Source organism: Convolutriloba macropyga, chromosome 4 (assembly GCF_964194025.1).
Source record: "Convolutriloba macropyga chromosome 4, txConMacr16.3, whole genome shotgun sequence".
Classification (NCBI taxonomy): domain Eukaryota; kingdom Metazoa; phylum Xenacoelomorpha; order Acoela; family Convolutidae; genus Convolutriloba; species Convolutriloba macropyga.
Window position 1 is genome coordinate 44,108,777 of NC_134471.1, and position 22,074 is coordinate 44,130,850.

The following is a 22,074-nucleotide window of genomic DNA, read 5'->3' on the forward strand; positions in this document are numbered from 1 at the left end:
ATCATTATCCTTATCCTTATCTTTATCTTTATCACCACCTCTACTACAATTCAAACAAAAACACTCATTATATATTCCTGGATATTTACATTGATTAACTAGAATATTCAAAGCACTTTTAATTCTAAATCCTCTATCAATAAGATAGATCATATATAAACAATAAGCCCCACAATAAGATTCATCATATTGTTGTATTCTCTCATTAGAGCCTAGATCAACATATTCTTCTAAAAATAAAGGTGGGGTCTCAACGCCAAAACTATCAAAGTAATATGTTGGAGCACCTTCTTCTTATAACTAAAACCCAATGTGTACCTTCAGTTGGATGTAGATTTACAATAATATTGAAGTTAGGTTCATTAATATTATCTGGAGTTTTATCTCTCATTACAATCTCAATTGGTGTTAGACTTAATTCTTTACCTATATCTTTTATTCTGATATCCTTCATAGCACTATTATCAATATTAAATTTATTATTGAATTCCTCAAAAGTTAGGATGAGCATTTTTATATAATAAATTTATTAAATCTAAGTCTAAGTCTAAATCTAAATCAAATCTGTATTTATTATATAAAAATGGAGGTGGGTAGTGCAGTTTTTATTTTTATTTTTGTAATTGGAATTTGTTATATAATATATGATTCAATACCAAGTTATACAAAACTAGAAGAAAGCTTTGGTGGATTTATGAATAGGAGTCTAGTTGGATTTGAATATGAAAAGTCACCACTACATACTATTGTTTATGGTGGAACTGGAACGGGTAAAACATATTTTATTAGACAATACTTAAAGTTATACTTAGACCATGATCAAGATCAAGTTCAAAATCAAGATCAAGATCAAGTTCAACATCAAGTTCAAGATCAAGTTCAAGATCAAGGCCAAAGGTCCATAGTTATAGTTTGTAAAGATGACAGAGACTGGATAGATTCTGAGTCTAATAAATTCTATACTGGCTTTAATAAATGTGATATAAATATGATCACAAAAAATAATATGCATAAATTTCAAAATTGTGTAATAGTACTTGATGATATGGGTGATAGGTTAAATAAGGATATAGGTTATTATTTTACTGAAGGTAGACATTATAATATTCAAATGATTGTAGTGTGTCATAAACCAGCTCAAATAATTAATACAGCAAGAATGAGTTGTGATACTGTTTATTTAACAACTTATAATGGACCTGATCTATTTTAAAACTTTAATGAGATATATAAATGTGAACATGACTTTAGTAAAATAATTAGTGAGTTAAATAGTAACCATTATAATCGTACAGATGGAATGTCAGATGAACTTCGTTATGGTATTATAATTAAATATAATAAGAAGGAAAATAATTTTATTATTATTAGTAGTAATAGAACAATGATATATGATTCAAGAGTTGGTTTCCTTGATTTAGAAGCTCTTAGTTTAAAAGATGATTTAGAAAGAGAAGATTTAAATAAACTTATAGCATATATGAAACCACTAATGATTAATGCAACAGATAGAAATGTTATTAATCATGATAATTATAAGTTTTATTTTATTAAACTTCTTACTTTAAATATTATTAAAATACAGAATGATGTTCTAACTAAAGAAATGATTAAGGGAAAGGGTATGAAAATTTTATCAACTATTGGTGGAATTATGAGCCCATGTTTATTTATATTTAATTATTTTTATCCTGATATAATATCAAGAAATGCTGGAACTGTAGCAATGGGAGCAAGCACAATGTTGTAGAGTAAATACATTAGTTAATGTTGGATATAGAGAAGAGTTGGATAATGATCCAAGAATTTGCAAAACAACTTCGTTGAGCAGTTCCCGGATACAAGAGCAATATATAAATCAGTATAACTGTGACTTCGTCAATGAAGAGATGGGAATTTTGAATCGAAACGGAGGAAAGTTTTTAAACAAATTATAAAAAAAATAATGAAGAATTTAGAGAAGAGAATATAAATTTTGTTAAAGATAAAAAAGAATTAGACCTTGATTTGATTTTAGATAAGAGATGTAAAACTAATACACTCAATACTTTAGGAAATAAATATTTAACAGAGTGTATCACATCTAAAGATAATACTAAAGATTTAATTGAAATCATGGCTAAATATTACCCTACAACATAGCTTATATTATCTGCGAATTTGCAAACGAGCGAAGCTCGTGGTTAACCAAACAACGCCGTTAAGCAGTTTGGTAAACCATGAGAAAATCTCATTCACTGATAATTTTATCTATATATGGAAACATTGCTGTTTTAAAATATCATTATGAATCATGTCATAAAGATAAAACTGATAAATGTATGTGTGGTAATATAATATTAAGTGGTATTTGTGCTAATGATTTTTCCCCATGGGGTTGTTCTTTAAAAAATGAATCTAGTTCTAATTCTAGTTCTAATTCTATTTCTAACCCTAGTTCTAACCCTAGTTCTAGTTCTAGTTCTAACCCCAATTCTAGCTCTAGTTCTGGTTCTATCTATGACTATAACTCTAACTCAGATCCTAACCCCAACCCTAACTCAGATCCTAACCCCAACCCTATCTCAGATCCTAACCCCAACCCTACCCCTAACCTTATCCCTAACCCCAACCTTATCCCTAACCCTAACCTTAACCCAAGCTCAGAAGTATTAAATAGATGTTGTAATAAGTGTAATTATATAAAAACACTAAATAATTTTGATGAGGGTAAGTATACATGTAGAAGTTGTACTTCAGCTAAAGTTAGTTGTCCATTTTGTGCTTCTGTTGTGAGATATGATGGGATATGGGCTCATGTAAAGAAACAAAATCCAAAAGTAGAATTAACTAGAGGATTTAGTAGAAATCTGCGAACGGACGAAGTCCGTGGCAAGCCAAGCAGTTACACTGATCTGGGTGAGAAAACAATTAATACTAGAGCTGTAAGTCCATTAGTTATTAGCCAAACTGGGGATCTTCGAAGCAGTTATACTGATAGTTGTACGTGTAAATATTATAATTTTGTATCATTTCTTATTAATAATGGAATAAATATAGAAAAAGTAAAAGAAAATATAAATTTATTGAAGAGTATAGATAATTTGAAATAAAAAGTATAAAAAAAATAAAAAAAAATATCAAAAAAGAGGGAATCACTCTTTAAGAGCGAAAAAGAGCGATCTTTTCTACTGGGGGATCACTCCGAATAAGAGTGAATCACTCTTTAAGAGTGAAATATAAATTTTACTTTGATTTTTTTTGAATTTTTTTGTTTTATTTTTTGATTTTAATTGATTTTTTTTATTGAATTTAGAGCTAATATATAGTAGTGGATAAAACAAGGGATTCGGCCAATAGCAAAATTTGAAGTTAAAAGGTAAAACAAAGCCACTATTAAAAAACAGATTACAATTGAAGATTATACTAGTGCTATATATGAAGGTAAAACTAAATATGTAATTAGTTATACTATTGATAGTATTAGACATCATTTAGAAACTAAGGAACAATATAAAATATCTATTGATCCATTTGATGATAAAGGTATTAGAGATAGTAATGGTGAATTTAGGTTTGACCAGTGAATTTTTATAAAATAATAGCAAAAGTTAAAATTTATAAAAGAGTTAAGCTTGTTTTTTATTCAAGTTATCCACAAAGTGGCTTCACAGATTTTCGCAAGTTGGTTTTACGCGCTTTTTACACAGTCTCACTAGTTTTATACTAGTATCTGGGGACGTCCACTGGAGTCAGTGGGGAGAGAACCCGAACTATCCGTCTGATAATTGTTAATTACCAGCTTAACTCTGTACTAGTGGTTTGCACTAATAAAGACAAGAAATGATAGATTTAAAATATAAAAGAAGTGAATATATAGTAGTGGATATATAAAGTGAATCAGAGTAATGTGTGTATGGGTACCGTATCGCGGCTCTATGTTGCGGAGGTACCCATATACACATTACTTCTATTCCGTTTTAGTAGAGAGACAATGAGACCAACCATTAATGAAACTAAGAATTAGAACAACTAAAAGAACTACAAAAACACGCAAAACTCAGAAAAGCACTGATATTTTATTTTAAAAAACGGTGACTCGTTCATATAAACCATTAACTGCCCTTTGACACAATAAAAAATACGCATTATTAGATCACAAGTATGACCTTTTGATAAAAAAAAGGCAAAGTAGAAGCAAAATGGCCGCACGTAAAAAATATTTGTTTTGAAAATCCAATTTCAAACACCAATTTCATATTCCACATGGAAAGCATGCCTAGAACTACTCGCTTTTCGTTCCCTTTGAAACGTGACTCTAATCACCACAATAATTTGATATCTCAATGACATTAAAGAGTCGAAGTGCGAACGGATGTTTTAAAAAAGATGGCTGTAAGACTCCGGAACCGATTCGACGTACATATTCGCTTTGACCCAGCCAACTACTCTCTAAACAACATCAAACTCCAACTTATTTGTACTTTTGAAACAGTAACACGAAATAACAGTAAAAAAACATGAATATCCAAATCTGATAAAAAATGGTAAACAATCTGATAACATTTGTTGATAAATTGCGACTCCAAAAAAAAACTAACGGAAAAATTTTAAAAAGTGCGATCAGATCTTCAAAAAAGCCGGCGCACCACATAATACAAATTTTTTGAATAGTAAAACCAAAAGGCGTATAATAGCAGAAGCTATCGCCATGCGGATTCAAAAAAATGAGATCATAAGCTAACAAAAACAAGAGCGTATACAACTGCGTTGAAAACTTCGTTTGAAACTTTAGAACAGGAAGTACAGCATTAGCAGTGTGAGTGCATCAAAAAGGAAATTTTTTGATGCATATCAAATATACATGTCATTGTTTGATCAGGCACATTTGGCCACTCTATTTATTTATCGTTCAAAATTGTGGCCGCTATCCCAACTTTCTTTGCTACTTCATTGAGCTATAGAAGTTGCAACTTGTTTGATCATTTGACTTTCCAGCCAAATTAATCTCTAATAGAAAAAATTTTGGGCAAGCTATAGAACACAATTGCTAATTTACTTTTAAACTTTTCCGAATTATTTTTTAATTACATGACCAATTTTTATAATCACAAGCTAATTTAGCCCAATCTAGCCAACTTTCTAAAATTTAAAGTTAACTTTCAAGAGCGAGAATATATTGAAGGGGTTTTGTTTATCTCAGTTCTACTGATTAAACTGACTTTTTGTCGCACTGATTAAGCTAATTCGAATTAATTTGGTCGGCGATTTGGGCGCCAATTTTGATGCTGAGTTCGTTTGACTAAAGTCTTCGTGGCTTCAGAGTAGGAGTGAGTTCCAAAAAAAATTTTGTGCAATATTAAAATGGCAACTGTCGATGGGTGAATTACTTTTTGTGTTTTCCATTCTGAACATTTGCTTAATTTTGAAGTCACTTATGTTGATGCCCTTGGCAATTATTAGTCACTTAAAAACAATGGAAACGAATGTTTGAAACAGTGACAGATTAAACTTTGATGATGACGTAATATTTAACAGTCAACAGGTTACCATCAGCAGGTCAGATATAAGCGGATGGCGGTTAAGAACAGTAACCAGAGAAGGTCAAAAGGAGACGCACATTGCCAAGCCCTCTCGTAACGTAGTTGATCAAGCTCAACGACTCTGCAAAACCGGCCAGTCAAGTGACCTTAACTTTTAAGCTCTGTGGCTTGCGGGGGTTAGGTGCTTAAAATTACTACTGACAGAACAATTTCGATAATGCAAAATCTCAAAAAGTCGAGGACATGGGGTGTTTCAGGAGGGGTCCAGCTTGCACGATTAAGGGAGGAATGAGAGATGGTGAACAGGGGGACTAGAATTGGAGCCTGGTTGAAGACTGCGCTGGGGGGAGGGGTCTAAACCAATGACAAACAGTCTTTTACACAAAGAATTTATGAATTCTCCGCAGCTTTGGTACACTTTGCGACTAGTAATGCTTTAAGAGAACTAGACAGCGAATTAATACTCACCTGGCTTCAACTAATGATCCCGTTTTAAACATCCCGAAGAAAAAAGTTGAGCGATCAGACGAAAAACTATTTAGTAAAATCGGATTCAAAAGACTAACTGTACTAATAACATAACTGACTAACATCGGGCGAATTGCTCTCAAACGGCTGGCGATTGGTTGACTTCGCCAGCAGCTAGCTACGGTCGAGGGAGGATGGCTTAAGCTGATTTGAATGGGCGAAAATCCAATTTTAAACACCAATTTTTACACCACTTTTAAAGCATGCCTAAAAGTACCCTATTTTTTGCTCCCTTAAGAACTGCAGCGTGAACTAAATTACCATTCTAATTTGACATCTCATTGACATTAAAAACATGAAGTGCAAACAATTCTTTAATATTAAAGATAGCAGGAAGGGTCCGGAACCGACTCGAAGTCAATATTCGCTTACATCCAGACAACTACTCACTAAAGAACACAAAACTCCTACATATTTATACTTTTGAAACAATAAGACAGCAAAAAAACATGAAAATCTAAATCAAAACGGCAAAACAATCTGATAACATTTGTTCCGACAGTGTGACTCCAAAAGAAATAATTGGAACAAAACAAAAAGAAGTTCGATCAGATGTTTAAAAAAGACAGTGCACGAAACGATTCAAACTCTTCGAATTCTAAAAACCAAAAGGCGTACAATAATAGCCGGAGCTATCAACCTGCGACTATAAAAAATTGAGACCATAAGCTAAGAAAAACATGATCACGAATAATTGCGTTTAAAACTTCCTCTGAAACTTTGGAACACTAAGTATAGCATTAGAAGTGTGAAAGCAGCTTCTTCTTGAAATATAAAAGTGATTAATTGAGGGGAAAATTTAGTTATATAAAGAAACTAATCGTTTGACCAATCATTTTTGGTCAATCTATTTATCGTTTAAAAGTGTTGTTGCTATAGAAAAATAATGGAATTGCAACTTCTTTGAATATTTGACTTTGCAGCCAATTGAATCACTAAAAAGTTTGGGCCAGCTATAGAACATAGTTGCTAATTTATTTTTAAACTTTGCTAAATTATCTCTTCAGTGTATGACCAGTTTTTATAATCACAGGCTAGTTGGGCCCAATTTAGCCACTTTTCTAATTTTAAAAGTTACTTTAAAGAGCGAGAACATATTGAAGGGGTTTTTGTTTATATCAGTTCTACTGATTAAGCTGACTTTTGTCGCACTGATTAAGCTAATTCGAATTATTGTGGTCGGCTATTTGGACGCCAAATCTGATGCTGACTTCGTTTGACTAAAGTCGTCGTGACTTCAGATCAGTGTTGAGTTCCCAAAAACATTTTTGTGCAATATATTAAAAAGGCAACTGTATATGGGTGAATTATTTTTCTGCTTTCCATTCTGAACAATTGCTTAATTTTGAAGTCACTTATGTTGAAGCTCATTTTTATGCAAAATATTAGTCACTCAGAAGCAATGGAAACGAATATTTGAAACAGTGACAGATTAAAGTTTGTTGATGACGTAATATTTAACGTCAACGGTTACCGTCGGCAGGTAATATATCAGCGGATGGCAGAAAACAGTAATCAGAAAACGTCATACAGAAAAGCACATTGTCAGGCCGTCTCGTAACGTAAATGATGAAGCTCAAGAAGTCTGCAAAGCCAAGTCATGTGAACTTAATTTTTAAGCCATAAGGCTGCAGGGGGTTAGCTGCTTAAAATTGCTATTGACAGATTAATTTCGAGAATTCAAAATCTAAAAGTCGAGGAGATGGGGTGTTTTAGGCAGGGTCCAGCAGGCACGATTGAAGGTGATATGTGAGATGTTGATGAAGAGGGTCTAAAATTGAAAGCGCGTGGACGGCTGCATTGGGCAGAGGGGTCTAAACAGCTGAAAAACAGTCCATTACACAATGACTTTATGAATTGTCCGCAGCTTTGGTAAATTTTGAGACCAGAAACGCTGCAAGAGAAACTAAGCGGCGAATTGATACCCACCAGGCTTCACCTAAAGATCCCATTTTAGACATCCCCAGGACAGAAGTCGAGCAATTAGACGAGATACTATTCTGAAAAATTGGATTCAAGACCAACAGTATTAACAATCGTTGGGCGAATTGCTCTCAAACGTCTGGCAAGCTCTTGGCTACACCGGCAGCTAACTACGGTGTAGGGAGGCTGGCTTAAATTGATTTGAATGGGCAAAAATCCAATTAAAAACACCAATTTTTACACCACTTTTGAAGCATGCCTAAAACTACCCTCTTTTTTGCTCCCTTAAGAACTGCAGCGTGAACTAAATTACCATTCTAATTTGACATCTCATTGACATTAAAAACATGAAGTGCAAACAATTCTTTAATATTAAAGATAGCAGGAAGGGTCCGGAACCGACTCGAAGTAGATATTCACTCAGGCCCAGACAACTACTCACTACATGAAACTCCTACTTATTTATACGTTTCAAACAATAAGACAGTAAAAAACGTTCAAATCTCAATAAAATGATACAACAATCTAGTTTCGATCAGATGTTTAAAAAAGACAGTGCACAAAACAATTTCGAATTTTTTGAATTCTAAAAACAAAAGGCGTACAATAAGAGCCGGGGCCCAATCACCTTGCGAATATAAAAATTTGAGATCGTAAACTAAGAAAAACATGAGCATCAAAAATTGCGTTTAGAACTTCCTTTGAAATTTCGGAACAAAAAGTATAGCATTAGCAGTGTGAGTGCAGTTTTTTTTATTAAACGTGACTAATTGAGGGGAAATTTCATGTATATAAAGATACTTATCGTTTGATCAGTAGTTCTTGGCCGATCTATTTATCGTTCAAATTTGTTGCTGCTACCCTAAATTTGTTGCTTCATTGAGCTATCGAAGTCGTAACCTGTGTGATCATTTGACTTTCCAGCCAAATTAATCTCTATTAGAAAAGTTTTGGGCAAGCTATAGAACATAATTGGTAATTTACTTTTAAACTATGCCGAATCATTTTTTAAGTACATGCAAAAGTTTTATAATTACAAGCTCATTTTGCTCAATCTAGCCAACTTTCCAAATTTTAAAGTTAACTTTCAAGAGCGAGAATATATTGAAGGGGTTTTGTTTATCTCAGTTCTACTGATTAAGCTGACTTTTTGTCGTACTGATTAAGCTAATTCGAATTAATTTGGTCGGCGATTTGGACGCCAATTTTGATGCTGAGTTCGTTTGACTTAAGCCTTCGTGGCTTCAGATTAGGAGTGAGTTCCAAAAAAAAATTGTGCAATATTAAAATGGCAACTGCCGCACTGACAACTTTTTGTCGCACTGATTAAGCTAATTCAAAATATTTTGGGCGCCAATTGTTGGGCACAAATTTGGACGCCAATTTTGACTCTGAGTTTGTTTGACTTAACTCGCTGTGGCTTCAGATCAAGGTTGAGTTCCCAAAAAAATTTTTGGCGATATATTAACAAGGCATCTGTTTATGGGTGAATTACTTATTCTGCTTTCCATTCTGAACATTTGCTTAATTTTGAAGTCAATTATGTTGATGACCCTGGAAATTATTAGTCACTTAAAAGCAATGGAAAAGAATATTTGAAACAGTGACAGATTAAACTTTGATGATGACGTAAAATTTAAGTCAACAGGTTACTATCGGCAGGTCAGACATAAGCGGATGGCGGTTAAGAACAGTAATCAGAGAACGTCATAAGGAGACGCACATTGCCAAGCCGCCTCTTAACGTAGTTGATCAAGCTCAACGAGTCTGCAAAACCGGTCAGTCAAGTGACCTTAACTTTTAAGCTCTGTGGTTTGCGGGGGTTAGGTGCTTAAAATTACTATTGACAGAACAATTTCGATAATGAAAAATCTCAAAAAGTCGAGGACATGGGGTGTTTCAGGCGGGGTCCAGCTTGCACGATTAAGGGAGGAATGAGAGATGGTGAACAGTGGGGACTAGAATTGGAGCCTGGTTGAAGACTGCGCTGGGGGGAGGGGTCTAAACCAATGAAAAACAGTCTTTTACACAAAGAATTTATGAATTCTCCGCAGCTTTGGTACACTTTGAGACTAGTAATGCTTTAAGAGAACTAGACAGCGAATTAATACTCACCTGGCTTCAACTAATGATCCCGTTTTAAACATCCTGAAGAAAAAAGTTGAGCGATCAGACGAAAAACTATTTAGTAAAATCGGATTCAAAAGACTAACTGTACTAATAACATAACTGACTAACATCGGGCAAATTGCTCTCAAACGTCTGGTGAGCAATTGACTTCGCTAGCTTAAGCTGATTTGAATGGGCTAAAATCCAATTTTTTATTCCACTTTTGAAGCATGCCTAGAACTACCCTCTTTCTCGCTCCCTTAGGAACTCCAGCGTGAATCAAATCACCACTCTAATTTTACATCTCATTGACATTAAAAAGTTGATTTGCAAACAATTCTTTTAAATTAAAGATAGCTGGAGGGCTCCTGAACAGACTCGAAGTAAATATTCGCTTAGGCCCAGACAACTACTCACTAAAGAACACGAAACTCCTACATATCTATACTTTTGAAACAATAAGACAGTAAAAATAACATGAAAATCTAAATCAAAATGGTAAAACAATCTGATAACATTTGTTGCGACAGTGTGACTCCAAAAGAATTAATTGAAACAAAACAAAAAGAAGTTCTATCAGATGTTTAAAAAAGACAAGGCACGAAACAATTCAAACTCTTCGATTTCTAAAAACCAAAAAGCGTACAATAATAGCCGGAGCTATCACCTTGCGACAATAAAAAATTGAGACCATAAGCTAAGAAAGACATGAGCAAGAATAATTGCGTTTAAAACCTCCTCTGAAACTTTGGAACACTAAGTATAGCATTAGAAGTGTGAATGCAGCATCTTCTTGAAATATAAAAGTGATTAATTGAGGGGAAATTTTAGGTTTATAAAAAAAATTATCGTTTGATGTATCATTTTTGGCTAATCTATTTATCATTTAAAAGTGTTGCTGCTATCGAAAACTACCGGAATTGCAACTTTTTTGAATATTTGCCTTTCCAGCCAATTGAATCACTAATAGAAAAAGTTTGGGCCAGCTATAGAACATAATTGCTGATTAATTTTTAAATTTTGCTAAATTATCTCTTAAGTGTATGACCAGTTTTTATAATCACAAGCTAGTTAAGCCCACTTTAGCCGACTTTCTAAATTTTAAAGTTACTTTAAAGAGCGAGAACATATTGAAGGGTTTTTGTTTATCTCAGTTCTACTGATTAAGCTGACTTTTTGTCGCACTGATTAAGCTATTTCGAATTAATGTGGTCGAGTATTTGGACGCCAAATTGGATGCTGACTTCGCTTGACTAAAGTCGTCGTGACTTCAGATCAGGGTTGAGTTCCCAAAAATTTTTTTTGGGCAACATATTAAAAAGGCAACTGGATATGGGTGAATTGATTTTTCTGCTTTCCATTCTGAACAATTGCTTAATTTTGAAGTCACTTATGTTGAAGCTCTTTTTTATGCAAAATTTAAGTCACTCAGAAGCAATGGAAACGAATATTTGAAACAGTGACAGATTAAAGTTTGTTGATCACGTAATATTTAACAGTCAACGGTTACCGTCGGCAGGTAATATATAAGCGGATAAGAACAGTAATCAGAGAATGTCAAACGGAAACACACATTGTCAGACCGTCTTGTAACGTAGTTGATGAAAATCAAGAAGTCTGCAAAGCCCGTAACTCAAGTGACCTTAATTTTTAAGCTATAAGGCTGCAGGGGGGGGGGGGGGGGTTAGCTGCTTAAAATTGATATTGACAGATTAATTTCGATAATGCGAAATCTAAAAGTCGAGGAGATGGGGTTTTTAGGCAGGGTCCAGCCTGCATGATTGAAGTTGGAATGAGAGATGTTGACAAAAGGGTCTAGAATTGGAAGCGGGTGGACAACTGCACTCGGCAGAGGGGTCTAAACCGCTGAAAAACAGTCCATTACACAATGACTTTATGAATTGTCTGCAGCTTTGGTAAATTTTGAGACCAGAAACGCTGCAAGAGAAACTAAGCGGCGAATTGATACCCACCAGGCTTCACCTAAAGATCCCATTTTAGACATCCCCAGGACAGAAGTCGAGCAATTAGACGAGATACTATTCTGAAAAATTGGATTCAAGACCAACAGTATTAACAATCGTCGGGCGAATTGCTCTCAAACGTCTGGCAAGCTCTTGGTTACAACGGCAGCTAACTACGGTGTAGGGAGGCTGGCTTAAATTGATTTGAATGGGCAAAAATCCATTTAAAAACACCAATTTTTACACCACTTTTAAAGCATGCCTAAAACTACCCTCTTTTTTGCTCCCTTAAGAACTGCAGCGTGAACTAAATTACCATTCTAATTTGACATCTCATTGACATTAAAAACATGAAGTGCAAACAATTCTTTAATATTAAAGATAGCAGGAAGGGTCCGGAACCGACTCGAAGTAGATATTCACTCAGGCCCAGACAACTACTCACTTTATGAAACTCCTACTTATTTATACGTTTCAAACAATAAGACAGTAAAAAAACGTTAAAATCTCAATAAAATGATATAACAATCTGGATTCGATCAGATGTTTAAAGAAGACAATGCACAAAACAATTCGAATTTTTTGAATTCTAAAAAACAAAAGGCGTACAGTAAGAGCCGGGACCCAATAACCTTGCGAATATAAAAATTTGAGATCGTAAACTAAGAAAAACATGAGCATCAAAAATTGCGTTTAGAAATTCCTTTGAAATTTCGGAACAAAAAGTATAGCATTAGCAGTGTGAGTGCAGTTTTTTTATTAAACGTGACTAATTGAGGGGAAATTTCATGTATATAAAGATATTTATCGTTTGATCAGTCATTTTTGGCCGATCTATTTATCGTTCAAGCTTGTTTCTGCTATCCCAAATTTGTTACTTCATTGAGCTATCGAAGTTGCAACCTGTTTGATCATTTGACTTTCCAGCCAAATTAATCTCTAATAGAAAAGTTTTGGGCAAGCTATAGAACATAATTGCTAACCTACTTTTAAACTCTGCCAAATTATTTTTTAATTGAATGACCAAGTTTTATAATCACAAGCTAATTTTGCCCAATCTAGCCAACTTTCTATATTTTAAAGTTTACTTTCAAGAGCGAGAATATATTGAAGGGTTTTGTTTATCTCAGTTCTGCTGATTAGGCTGACTTTTTGTCGCACTGATTAAGCCCATTCGAAATATTTTGGGCGCCAACTTCTGGGCGCAAAATTGGAAGCCAATTTTGATTCTGAGTTTGTTTGATTAATGTCGTTGTGGCTTCAAATCAAGGTTGTGTTCACAAAAAAAAATTTTTTTGGCGAAAAAAATATTTTTGGCGATATTTTAACAAGGCAACTGTTTTTTCTCTTTTCTGCTTTCCATTCTGAACATTTGCTTAATGTTGAAGTCAATTATGTTGATGCTCTTTTTTATGGAAACTGTCAGTCGTTAAAAGCAATGAAAATGATTAATTGAAACAAGGATAGATTAAAATTTGATCATTCCGTAACATTTAACATTCAACGGGTTACCATCGGCTGGTCAGACAAAATCGGATAGCGGATAAGAACAGTAATGAGAGAACGTCATAAGCAAACGCATTTTGCCAAGCCGTCTCCTTATGTTGTTGATCAAGCTCAACAACTCTGCAAAACCGACAACTCAGGTGATCTTAATTTTACGCTCTAATGCTTCGGGAGGGGAGCTCAGCTGCTTAAAATTGCTACTGATTGAACAATTTCGATAACCCAAAATCTCAAATAGTCGAGGACATGGGGTGTCTTAAGCGGGGTCCAGTGTGCAGGATTAAGGCTGGAATGAGAGATGGTGATTAGTGGGGGGGTTAGAAATGAGGGCGGTTGAACGACTGCGCTGGTGGAAAGGGGTCTAAACAACTAAAAAATAATCCCTTACCCTAGGATTTTCTCTGAAGCTTTGGTACACTTTGGGGACTAGTAACGCTGTAAGAGAACTGAACAGCGAATTAATACTCACCTGACTTCATCTAAAGATCGCGTTTTAGTCGAATGATCAGACAAAAAACTATTTCAAAAAATGGAGTTAAAAAAACCAACAGTGCTAATAACATAACCGACTAGCATCGGGAGAATTGCTCTCAAACAGCTGGCGAGATGCTGGCTTCGCCAGTAGCTAACTACGGTTTAGGTAGGCTAGTTTAAGCTCATTTGAAGGGGCGTGTGGTCAGCGCGGAGGGGTCGGGGTTAGGTAGCTTCATGGGGGAATGGGGGTAAAGTAGGACGAGGGGAGTGATTCCCATGCTTGGAGGCTAGTAAGCTGAAAGGCTCTAAGAGAACTTAATACCGTCGAGGCGTTGCCTGTTTATCCCGTTGTTGAGGACGAAAAGTCAAAGGGTCTCTCAAAACATTGGTCAAGCAAAAACCGCATTTAAAAAGACTACGGGACTATTAGAATTGCTACAAACTTCGTTTGAAAGGAATTAATAGTTGCTGCGCGCTTCATTTGAGAGCAATCAGTGAAAATCATTACTAAAACTCTTGAGGCTTTTACCCTCTAAGGCAAAATTTCATCCCTTTAAATATACCTAATTCAAAAATATGCTCAAGACCAATTTTTGTTTTTGGAATCGGACCAGTAATATATCTGCATGACCTGAAAAAACTCACTGGCCCTTGAAGATCGATTAACTCAAAAATGACCGAAAAGATTAGAAAATGATATTAATTGCAAACTTTAAGGAAATTTTGCTGAAAATCGTGATATTAAAATCTTGAGAATCATTTATGTGTTTCTAGAGGCTATCCATTAACCCAATTCCAAGCATTAAAAAATGCATTGATCCATAGGCAGTAATTTTTAGAAAAAATCTCAAAATTCAAAAAAAATAGAAACTCGTTCTATTAAATTTTTGAAAACCGTTCAATTGCCATGTTTGAATACCGTTCAACTATCTAATAACATACTATCGAAACCTGGATCAGGTTAGCTGGCTACTAAGGCAAGAATAACTGAATAAAGACAAATGTTTTGAAAAAACTTGAAAATTGCGAATTTTATCAAAAAAAATTCTAAAATTCTAAAGGTTAAATTGTTGAAAACAAATCTAGTGACACAAACAACCACGCGGTAACCTTTTGTCAGACCGTGGAATAGATTTTCTGGCAATTGAGAATGGACAAATATCAAAAATCGACTACAACTTTAGGAAACCTTGAAAAAATTGCAGATTTTGATAAAAAAAATGCAAAATTTCGGGACATTGAAATGTTGAAAACCAATCCATTACTCCAAGAAACTATGCAGTGCTCTATTATCAAAGCACAAAGGACCTTTTCTGGCCCATGAAGCTGAAAAAAACTCAAAAAAGACAAAATTTTTCAAAAAACTTAGCAAAACTTAGCACATTTTGTGTGTTTGTGTTTGTAGTACCAAAACATATAGCCCATAAAATGGTCATAACTTTGTCTCGCAAAAAGCCTTCATCAATTTTTAAAAACTTCAACCTAAGACTAATCAAATAAAAAACTTAAAAAAATCAAAAGAAAACATGAAAAATTACACCATACAGTCCGAAAACACCTAAAAATGACCTTTTAACCTTAAATTAAGGCCATTCCAGCAGCTGCACCACCCTAAGCACTAGAAAGACTACTGAAGCCCACTTTGGGCCTCTAATGAAAATTCATGACCGCTGGGCTTTACCTGTTTATCCCGTTTTGAAAGAAAGTCATTGAAAAATGTGTGAACACATCTTAAAAAAAACACAGCGCCGCAATACAATTCAAATTCTTTGAAATATAAAAAACCAAGAGAAGGCCAATAATAGCCCCAGCTATCGCTGTGCGGCTATTAATAACAATTGACTCACTCTGGGATGGAACAGAAGCAGGATCCGGACACATGAACAAACTGCATTGTGTCACATGTGAGTTGCACTCTTCGCATACTGTCGTGTTGGAGCAAATCCTTCTGGCCCTGTGGCAGAGCACAGCTTGAGTGGACAAAGCCAAAACACTCTAGGATCTTCTTTTGCAGTAAGATCAGTCTCATCTTGGAGGACACATCTATCTCACCGCCTCTACCGCTACCACCCATGACATCCTCATCTAAAGACCAATAACAAGTACGAACAAAATATTCATAAACCAACTAACGTCAGACGAAAAGCTCAGGAACAACAGGAGGGGGTTCAATTTGACTGTAGCCTGCTTCAGTGAGAGGAGGCGGGTTAGCTGAAGGGTTCAGCTTGGATAAAATCACTCAGGCGCTTCACATGGTGTTACAAGAGCATATTGTTCCAACCTCCAAATGTTCTCCTACCCTAGCCTCTTTATGCTAAGTTAATTTCTGCCGATCACTATCGTTTAAGATGAACTATCGATCACTATCGATACAAAAGTGGCATCATCGGAATCCCTTTGAAAAAAAAACGAATCGATTCTTGGTTACATTTTCAACTTTTTCTTTTCTCAAGTAAAATTGCGACTCAAAAATTTTGACTTTTCTAGTTTTTTCACACAGCCAGAAAGCCATTTCTTTAAAATTTCCGAACAGCTTACTCGCCCTCTCTTTTTCCTAAGTTCTCAAGATAACTATAATGAGAAACTTTAGTTGATTCTGATTAACGAAAAAACAAAACGTCAAAATCTAGACTGTAGTCAAAAGACATCGTATCAAAAAAATTGAAATCCTGCTAAGAAAAATTTAAGGAAAAATTAATCAGTAACTAGAAATGGATTCAAAAATGAACATATTTCTCAGTCATTTCGCCAAATTTAAAAAAAAAACGTATGTCAATTTTAGCTCTCTATTTCAAATATTTTCACAATATGTCCAGTATTTCGATAATTTTTTTTCATTTTATAGTTGTTTCGGTTCTATTACGAGATTTTACAGCAAAATTGACAAAGAAATCAGCCAACGCTCAGCCAAAACATAGCCGCCAAACTGCTTGAAAATAGCCGCCGTTGACCCGCTTGACGCACATTGGTATTGAAACAGAAAAAAGAAAATAAAGAGAGAATTTTACAGAATTTTTCTAAAAGCCAAAGTGTTCTTATTTGGTGTGTAAATTCTGAATATTCAGTTAGGTTCGAAAACTACACTAAATTCAGCTTCTAAACTGAAGGCTTTTAGGCATAATACCAAGGCCAGCTAGCAATAGATTTAATGAACTTTGATAACCTAATGCATTATGAATTAATGACCGGGTGCTTTATATGTTTATCCCGTTTCTTTTGATTTTGCTCTTCTGACTTTGACCGTATTCACAGCATTACGTAATTCACAGCGTGAACGAACTTAAAATCAATTCAGTGGAAGAAGTGAGTGACGAAAGTCAGAAGTCAAGCGTGAAAATCGTGACTTGTCTAAAACGAAAAACGTGATCAAAAGGTAAAGCAAATTTAAATTAGTGAAGAGCGCATAAATACTAGCAGCTGAGAGGCTGACGCCGGCTATTTAAATCACATATTATAATGAGCAGCCAAAAGATGCACATTCTTAGGGAAAACAACATCAGTTGTCACTATCTACACTCCTCCAAACGTTACTTTTAACTTTATTTCAAAAAACTAAATAATTATTTGAAATTACTTCAAAAAACTTGAAATTAATTTTAAAATTTCTCAATATTGTCTAATATGGCAAAATGACAAAAAAAAATCTCAAAATTTAAAAAAAAATCAGATAATCGTTTAAAACGATCCTTACTTTTCCTAAGCGTAACATTATTAATTGAAATTAGTGAACAAACAAATTCGGCGAAGAGAACGAGTCAGAATTAGTGAACGATTTCAAAAAGACTGCACATAAACAAGACAATCTTCTCTCTTTCAGAGATTTTTCAACCCTTTTCTTGTTCCACCTCAGTGTAATGCCTGGACAATAACTCTGTCTTTTTCTTTGTAGTCCTTTCTCGTGGTCTTTTTTTCAAAAACCGTGATCAAAAGGAAAAGCTTGGCGAAGGCGGCTGTTAAAAAATACATATTATAGTGAGCAGCCAAAAAAAGTGCACAATCTTAGGGAAAATAACATCAGTTGTCGCTATCTACACTCCTCCAAACGTCACTTTTACCTTAATTATTTTTATGTGTTTAAATATTTGAAAAATTAAATAATTATTTGAAGCTTTTTCAACAAATTTGAAATTAATCTTAACAAAGTCTCAAAATTGTCTAAAACAGCAAAATGCCAAAAAATCTCAAAATTTAAATAAAAGTCAGATAAACGCTTATAACGATCCTTTTTTTTTTACCTAAGCGTGTCATTATTTATTGAAATAAGTGAACAAACAAATTCGGCTAAGAGAACGAGTCAGAATTGGTAAACGGTTTCAAAAAAACCACACGTGAACAAAACATTCTTCTCTCTTTCAAAGATTTTTTCACCCCATTTCTTGTTCCACCTCAGAGTAATGCCTGGACAATAACACTGTCTTTTTCTTTGTAGCCTGTTTACTTTTCTTCAGCAGATTGACTTAAAAACCAGGTAGCAGTGCAGCATATCTTAACCATTGACTTACAATGGCATTGATTCTTTTTCGCTCAAAAGCGCTTTTATATTAGCAACAAACTTTATTTCAGAAAGAGAGCGACTTTGTTCACTCAAAAATGAAGAACTCAAAAGTGAAAAATTTAAACGAGAAGTAAAAGAAAGTTCCAGAGGAGAGTGCAAAAACGGCCAGACAACAATATTACAAAACAAAGCTGGTTGATGGCCAGAAAATAGCCGCAATAGCTTCGTAGATCTGCAGTCTCAAAAAACAGAAAAAAGACGGTTCAAAAAAATTCGTCATTTGATTGAAGGCTGATATGTTATATTTTGATTAAAAATCTGTATGTTATTGCTGCCTGTATTAGCTGCTCTCAAACAATCTTCATTTAGAGTAGAGTGACATACATTCACTTGACCTTATCTCTTTGAATTATAGTAAATAAAAGTCAATTTAAAAAAGAAATCATTTTTGAGAGTGAGGTAAGTCAATTGTGATCAAAACTTTAACCAGGCGAATGATTAAAAACTCGCCACACTAAAAGCGAAAAATGATGTCAAACACGCATTTCAGTTGAAATTGCACGAACAAATGAACAAAAAGCAGATTTGAAGTGGTTGTGACGTCATATGGTCGTAACAACATTTCCGACGACGAAATAAAAAAACATAGACGGAAGAATTCCGGAAGCGACTCGAAGTCATTTCCTCCAAAAGAACTGTCTTTTCAAATTGCCAATGTCTTTTTTTTGCAGCAGAAGGCATCAATGCAGAGAAAAAAACGGTCAAAGAGTCAAGGGAAAATTTTACAGAAAATTAAACATAAAAATAGAAAGGAAAAATCGATGAGATTTTCCATGTAGCACAAGTACACATTTAAACTAAAACAGCTGTTTCATGCAAAGAAAACAATTTCCTCAACCACAAAAATCAGTGGAGCCTTAACAATCTAGCAAACATCTCTATTTTTGAAGAAAATGAGAAAAAGTAGACCAAAATTGTGTAAAAAAATGTCAATTTTTGTCAAATCGCATAGAAAGAGACAACTGTGCAGCCAAAGACACTTAAATCTTTTATAATAAATAGAGCCTACAGACATCACGTCTTAAATCAATTACCAATAACTTCAATAAAACAATATAATGGGTCACAAATTGCAAAAAGACTCAGCAAAATGGTTGAAAAACCTTCACATTAATAAAAAAAAAAGACAAAAGAAACAGAATTTAAATCAGAGGAAATCAAACTAAGACCTCAATAACTTTCGGGGAAAGTAATTATCAGTCAGAAACAAGCAGTAAACGGCATTTCAAGCAAAGTCTCAGTGCCGCACAGCAATTGAATCAATCAAAAACAAAATAAAAATCTTAGAAAAAGGCATTATTTTTAATAACTGACAAAAGCAGAGCTGACTAGAACTAGAGGTCTCAGGACAATGATGGACTGATACATGTTAGAATGATGAGAATAAGGACAGATATAAACAATGAAAAAAGGTCTAGTTCTTGACTTTTGAAAGTTATAAAATCAAAACAAAAAATGAAGCAGAAAAACAATTATATTTTCTTATGTAGCATAAAATTATATATCTACCCTCCTGTATAAATTAAAATCTAGAAAAAATAGTTCCAGATTGGAAAAAAATATTGTTGTCGAAGCAATAAAATTGTGAAAAAAAATCAAAAATGCACCTGTGCAGAATTTCAAATACTGAACGCCACAAGATCATTTATTTAAAAGACAAAAAACTAGAATCCGTGACAGTTCACAAATGACACTTTCTAGTAATTAAATTCATAAAACGAACAAAGAAAAAAAAAGTTTGACAGAAAACTTCTAAAATCGGGCAAGCATGTGTACAATAATACAAAAAACAAAAAAATCTCACGTTATAAAGAGACATTTAATGCATGAAACATCAAACTTAAATAGCCAAAAGGCACTAATTTTTGAAAAATGGGAAAAAACAAATCCACTATAGGACGTGTGATACTCGTTCTACGTGAAGGTGATCTAAACTTGTAATCGAAAAGAGATTCTTCAACGCACAACTGTATTCAATGCTAGATAAGGCAGAACTGCAATTAACCATTTGGCAGTCTGCACATTAGTGCGCGGTACCAGTCAACTTTACACATGAGAGACAATCGTCGGACGATTGCAGATGATTAACAATGTTAAGACGTACATACTGCATGAAGGATTTATTAACTTACTACATCATAAAGTGAAATTGTCTATAGGCGTAGTACTCATGTACCACATTTCCCCTCAGGGGAATAACAAAGTTTGTTAAAAGTTTGTTATGAAGTTTTTGTTTAACATTTAAGTCTATAGCTCGTGCGGGCTTAGTTCTCTTTCTCCTTCTTCTTGTGGTTGTACCGATATCTCTAACACCTGGTTTCCTGCCAGGGGTGATGCCGGTTGTCTCCGCAGGCTCTTGTGTTTGACCTGGTAACGGGTATGTTTCTCTAAGATTGTCTTCTTGTCCTTGCTTGGAATTGTCCCTCGCACTTGGACCCGGCTGGAAGTTTTCAATAACTTTGGAGCCTTTAATCGGAGTGTTTGTTTGAGCTTCATCTGTGTCTTCGTCGGTAGATAAAGTCTCCGTCTGTCCGTATTTCGTTGGCTTCTTTGTGGGCCTGCTACTGCGTCGTGGTTTTTTGCCTTGAGTTATCTCATGAATATCTACAGTTTCTTGTGGTTCGTAGTCCGCGTCCTTTAGGTTGGCTTCGGCCGTTGCTTCATGAGCTGGAATCGTGTCATCTTCGTCCTCTTCTTCTTGTGAGGATGTGGACTGCTCTTTGTGTGTTTTCTTCGCGCCCCCTTTCTTGGGTGTTTGCACATATTTCCTTTTGGGAGGAAATTCGTGCGGTAAACTTTAGCTAAATTGGCCAGGTTGGGATTGGTGGGTGAGTCTTGCTGCCTTTTTCGGATGGTGCGTTCGCCTTTTAATTTTGTCATTTGTTCCCTTTGTTGGACCTTCATTGTTCGCTGCAACTTTTCATGGTGGTTAATGACCGTCTTTCGTGCAGCAAATTGGATTAAAGGGATTCGGGGTTGTGCGGGCGTACCAAATCTAGCTACCTCTGACTTGTGTAGTACGGTGTCATCTTGCCCCGGATACTTGACTGTTAAGGTCGAGCCGCAGGTTTTCACTAATGCCGCGCCTTCTGGTATTAATTCACACAGGCCTTGGGATTGTTTCTTGCTGCGTGTTGAAGCAATTGTTTTCCTCGCTAATTGGAGGACTTTGCTGGATTTGGCAACTGGCTCCAGCGTTGATTGAGGGGTCATTTGGAATGTTCGAGGGATCTCGCCGGGGTCGTTCTTAGCTGCCGTGAGCATCCTCTCTTTAGATGTACGCACCTCCTCGTCGCTGTTGAGATCCTCTTGTTCCTAACGTTCGTCGGATATCAATTCGTCCTCTCCCATGATGTTTTCATCTAAATAATCAGGTTGTACATTTGGCCATTTCAAATTGCTACCATCAGGTGTAGACGCTAGGTTAGTTATCGGGGTGTTAGCGGGGCGCTCAAAGTGCGCTTCGAATGGGGATATATTTGTTGCTTATTTT

At 35.0% G+C, this 22,074-nt stretch overlaps 1 protein-coding gene across 1 annotated transcript in view; it reads right to left on the reverse strand.

Annotated features, from left to right (window-relative positions):
- Positions 1–22,074, reverse strand: part of LOC142338082 (uncharacterized) — a 185,825-nt gene that overhangs the window by 22,073 nt on the left and 141,678 nt on the right. Inside the window, exon 18 of the mRNA XM_075387713.1 lies at positions 15,874–16,111. Coding sequence (XP_075243828.1) covers positions 15,874–16,111 — 238 coding nt within the window. The remainder of the gene's footprint in view (positions 1–15,873; positions 16,112–22,074) is intronic.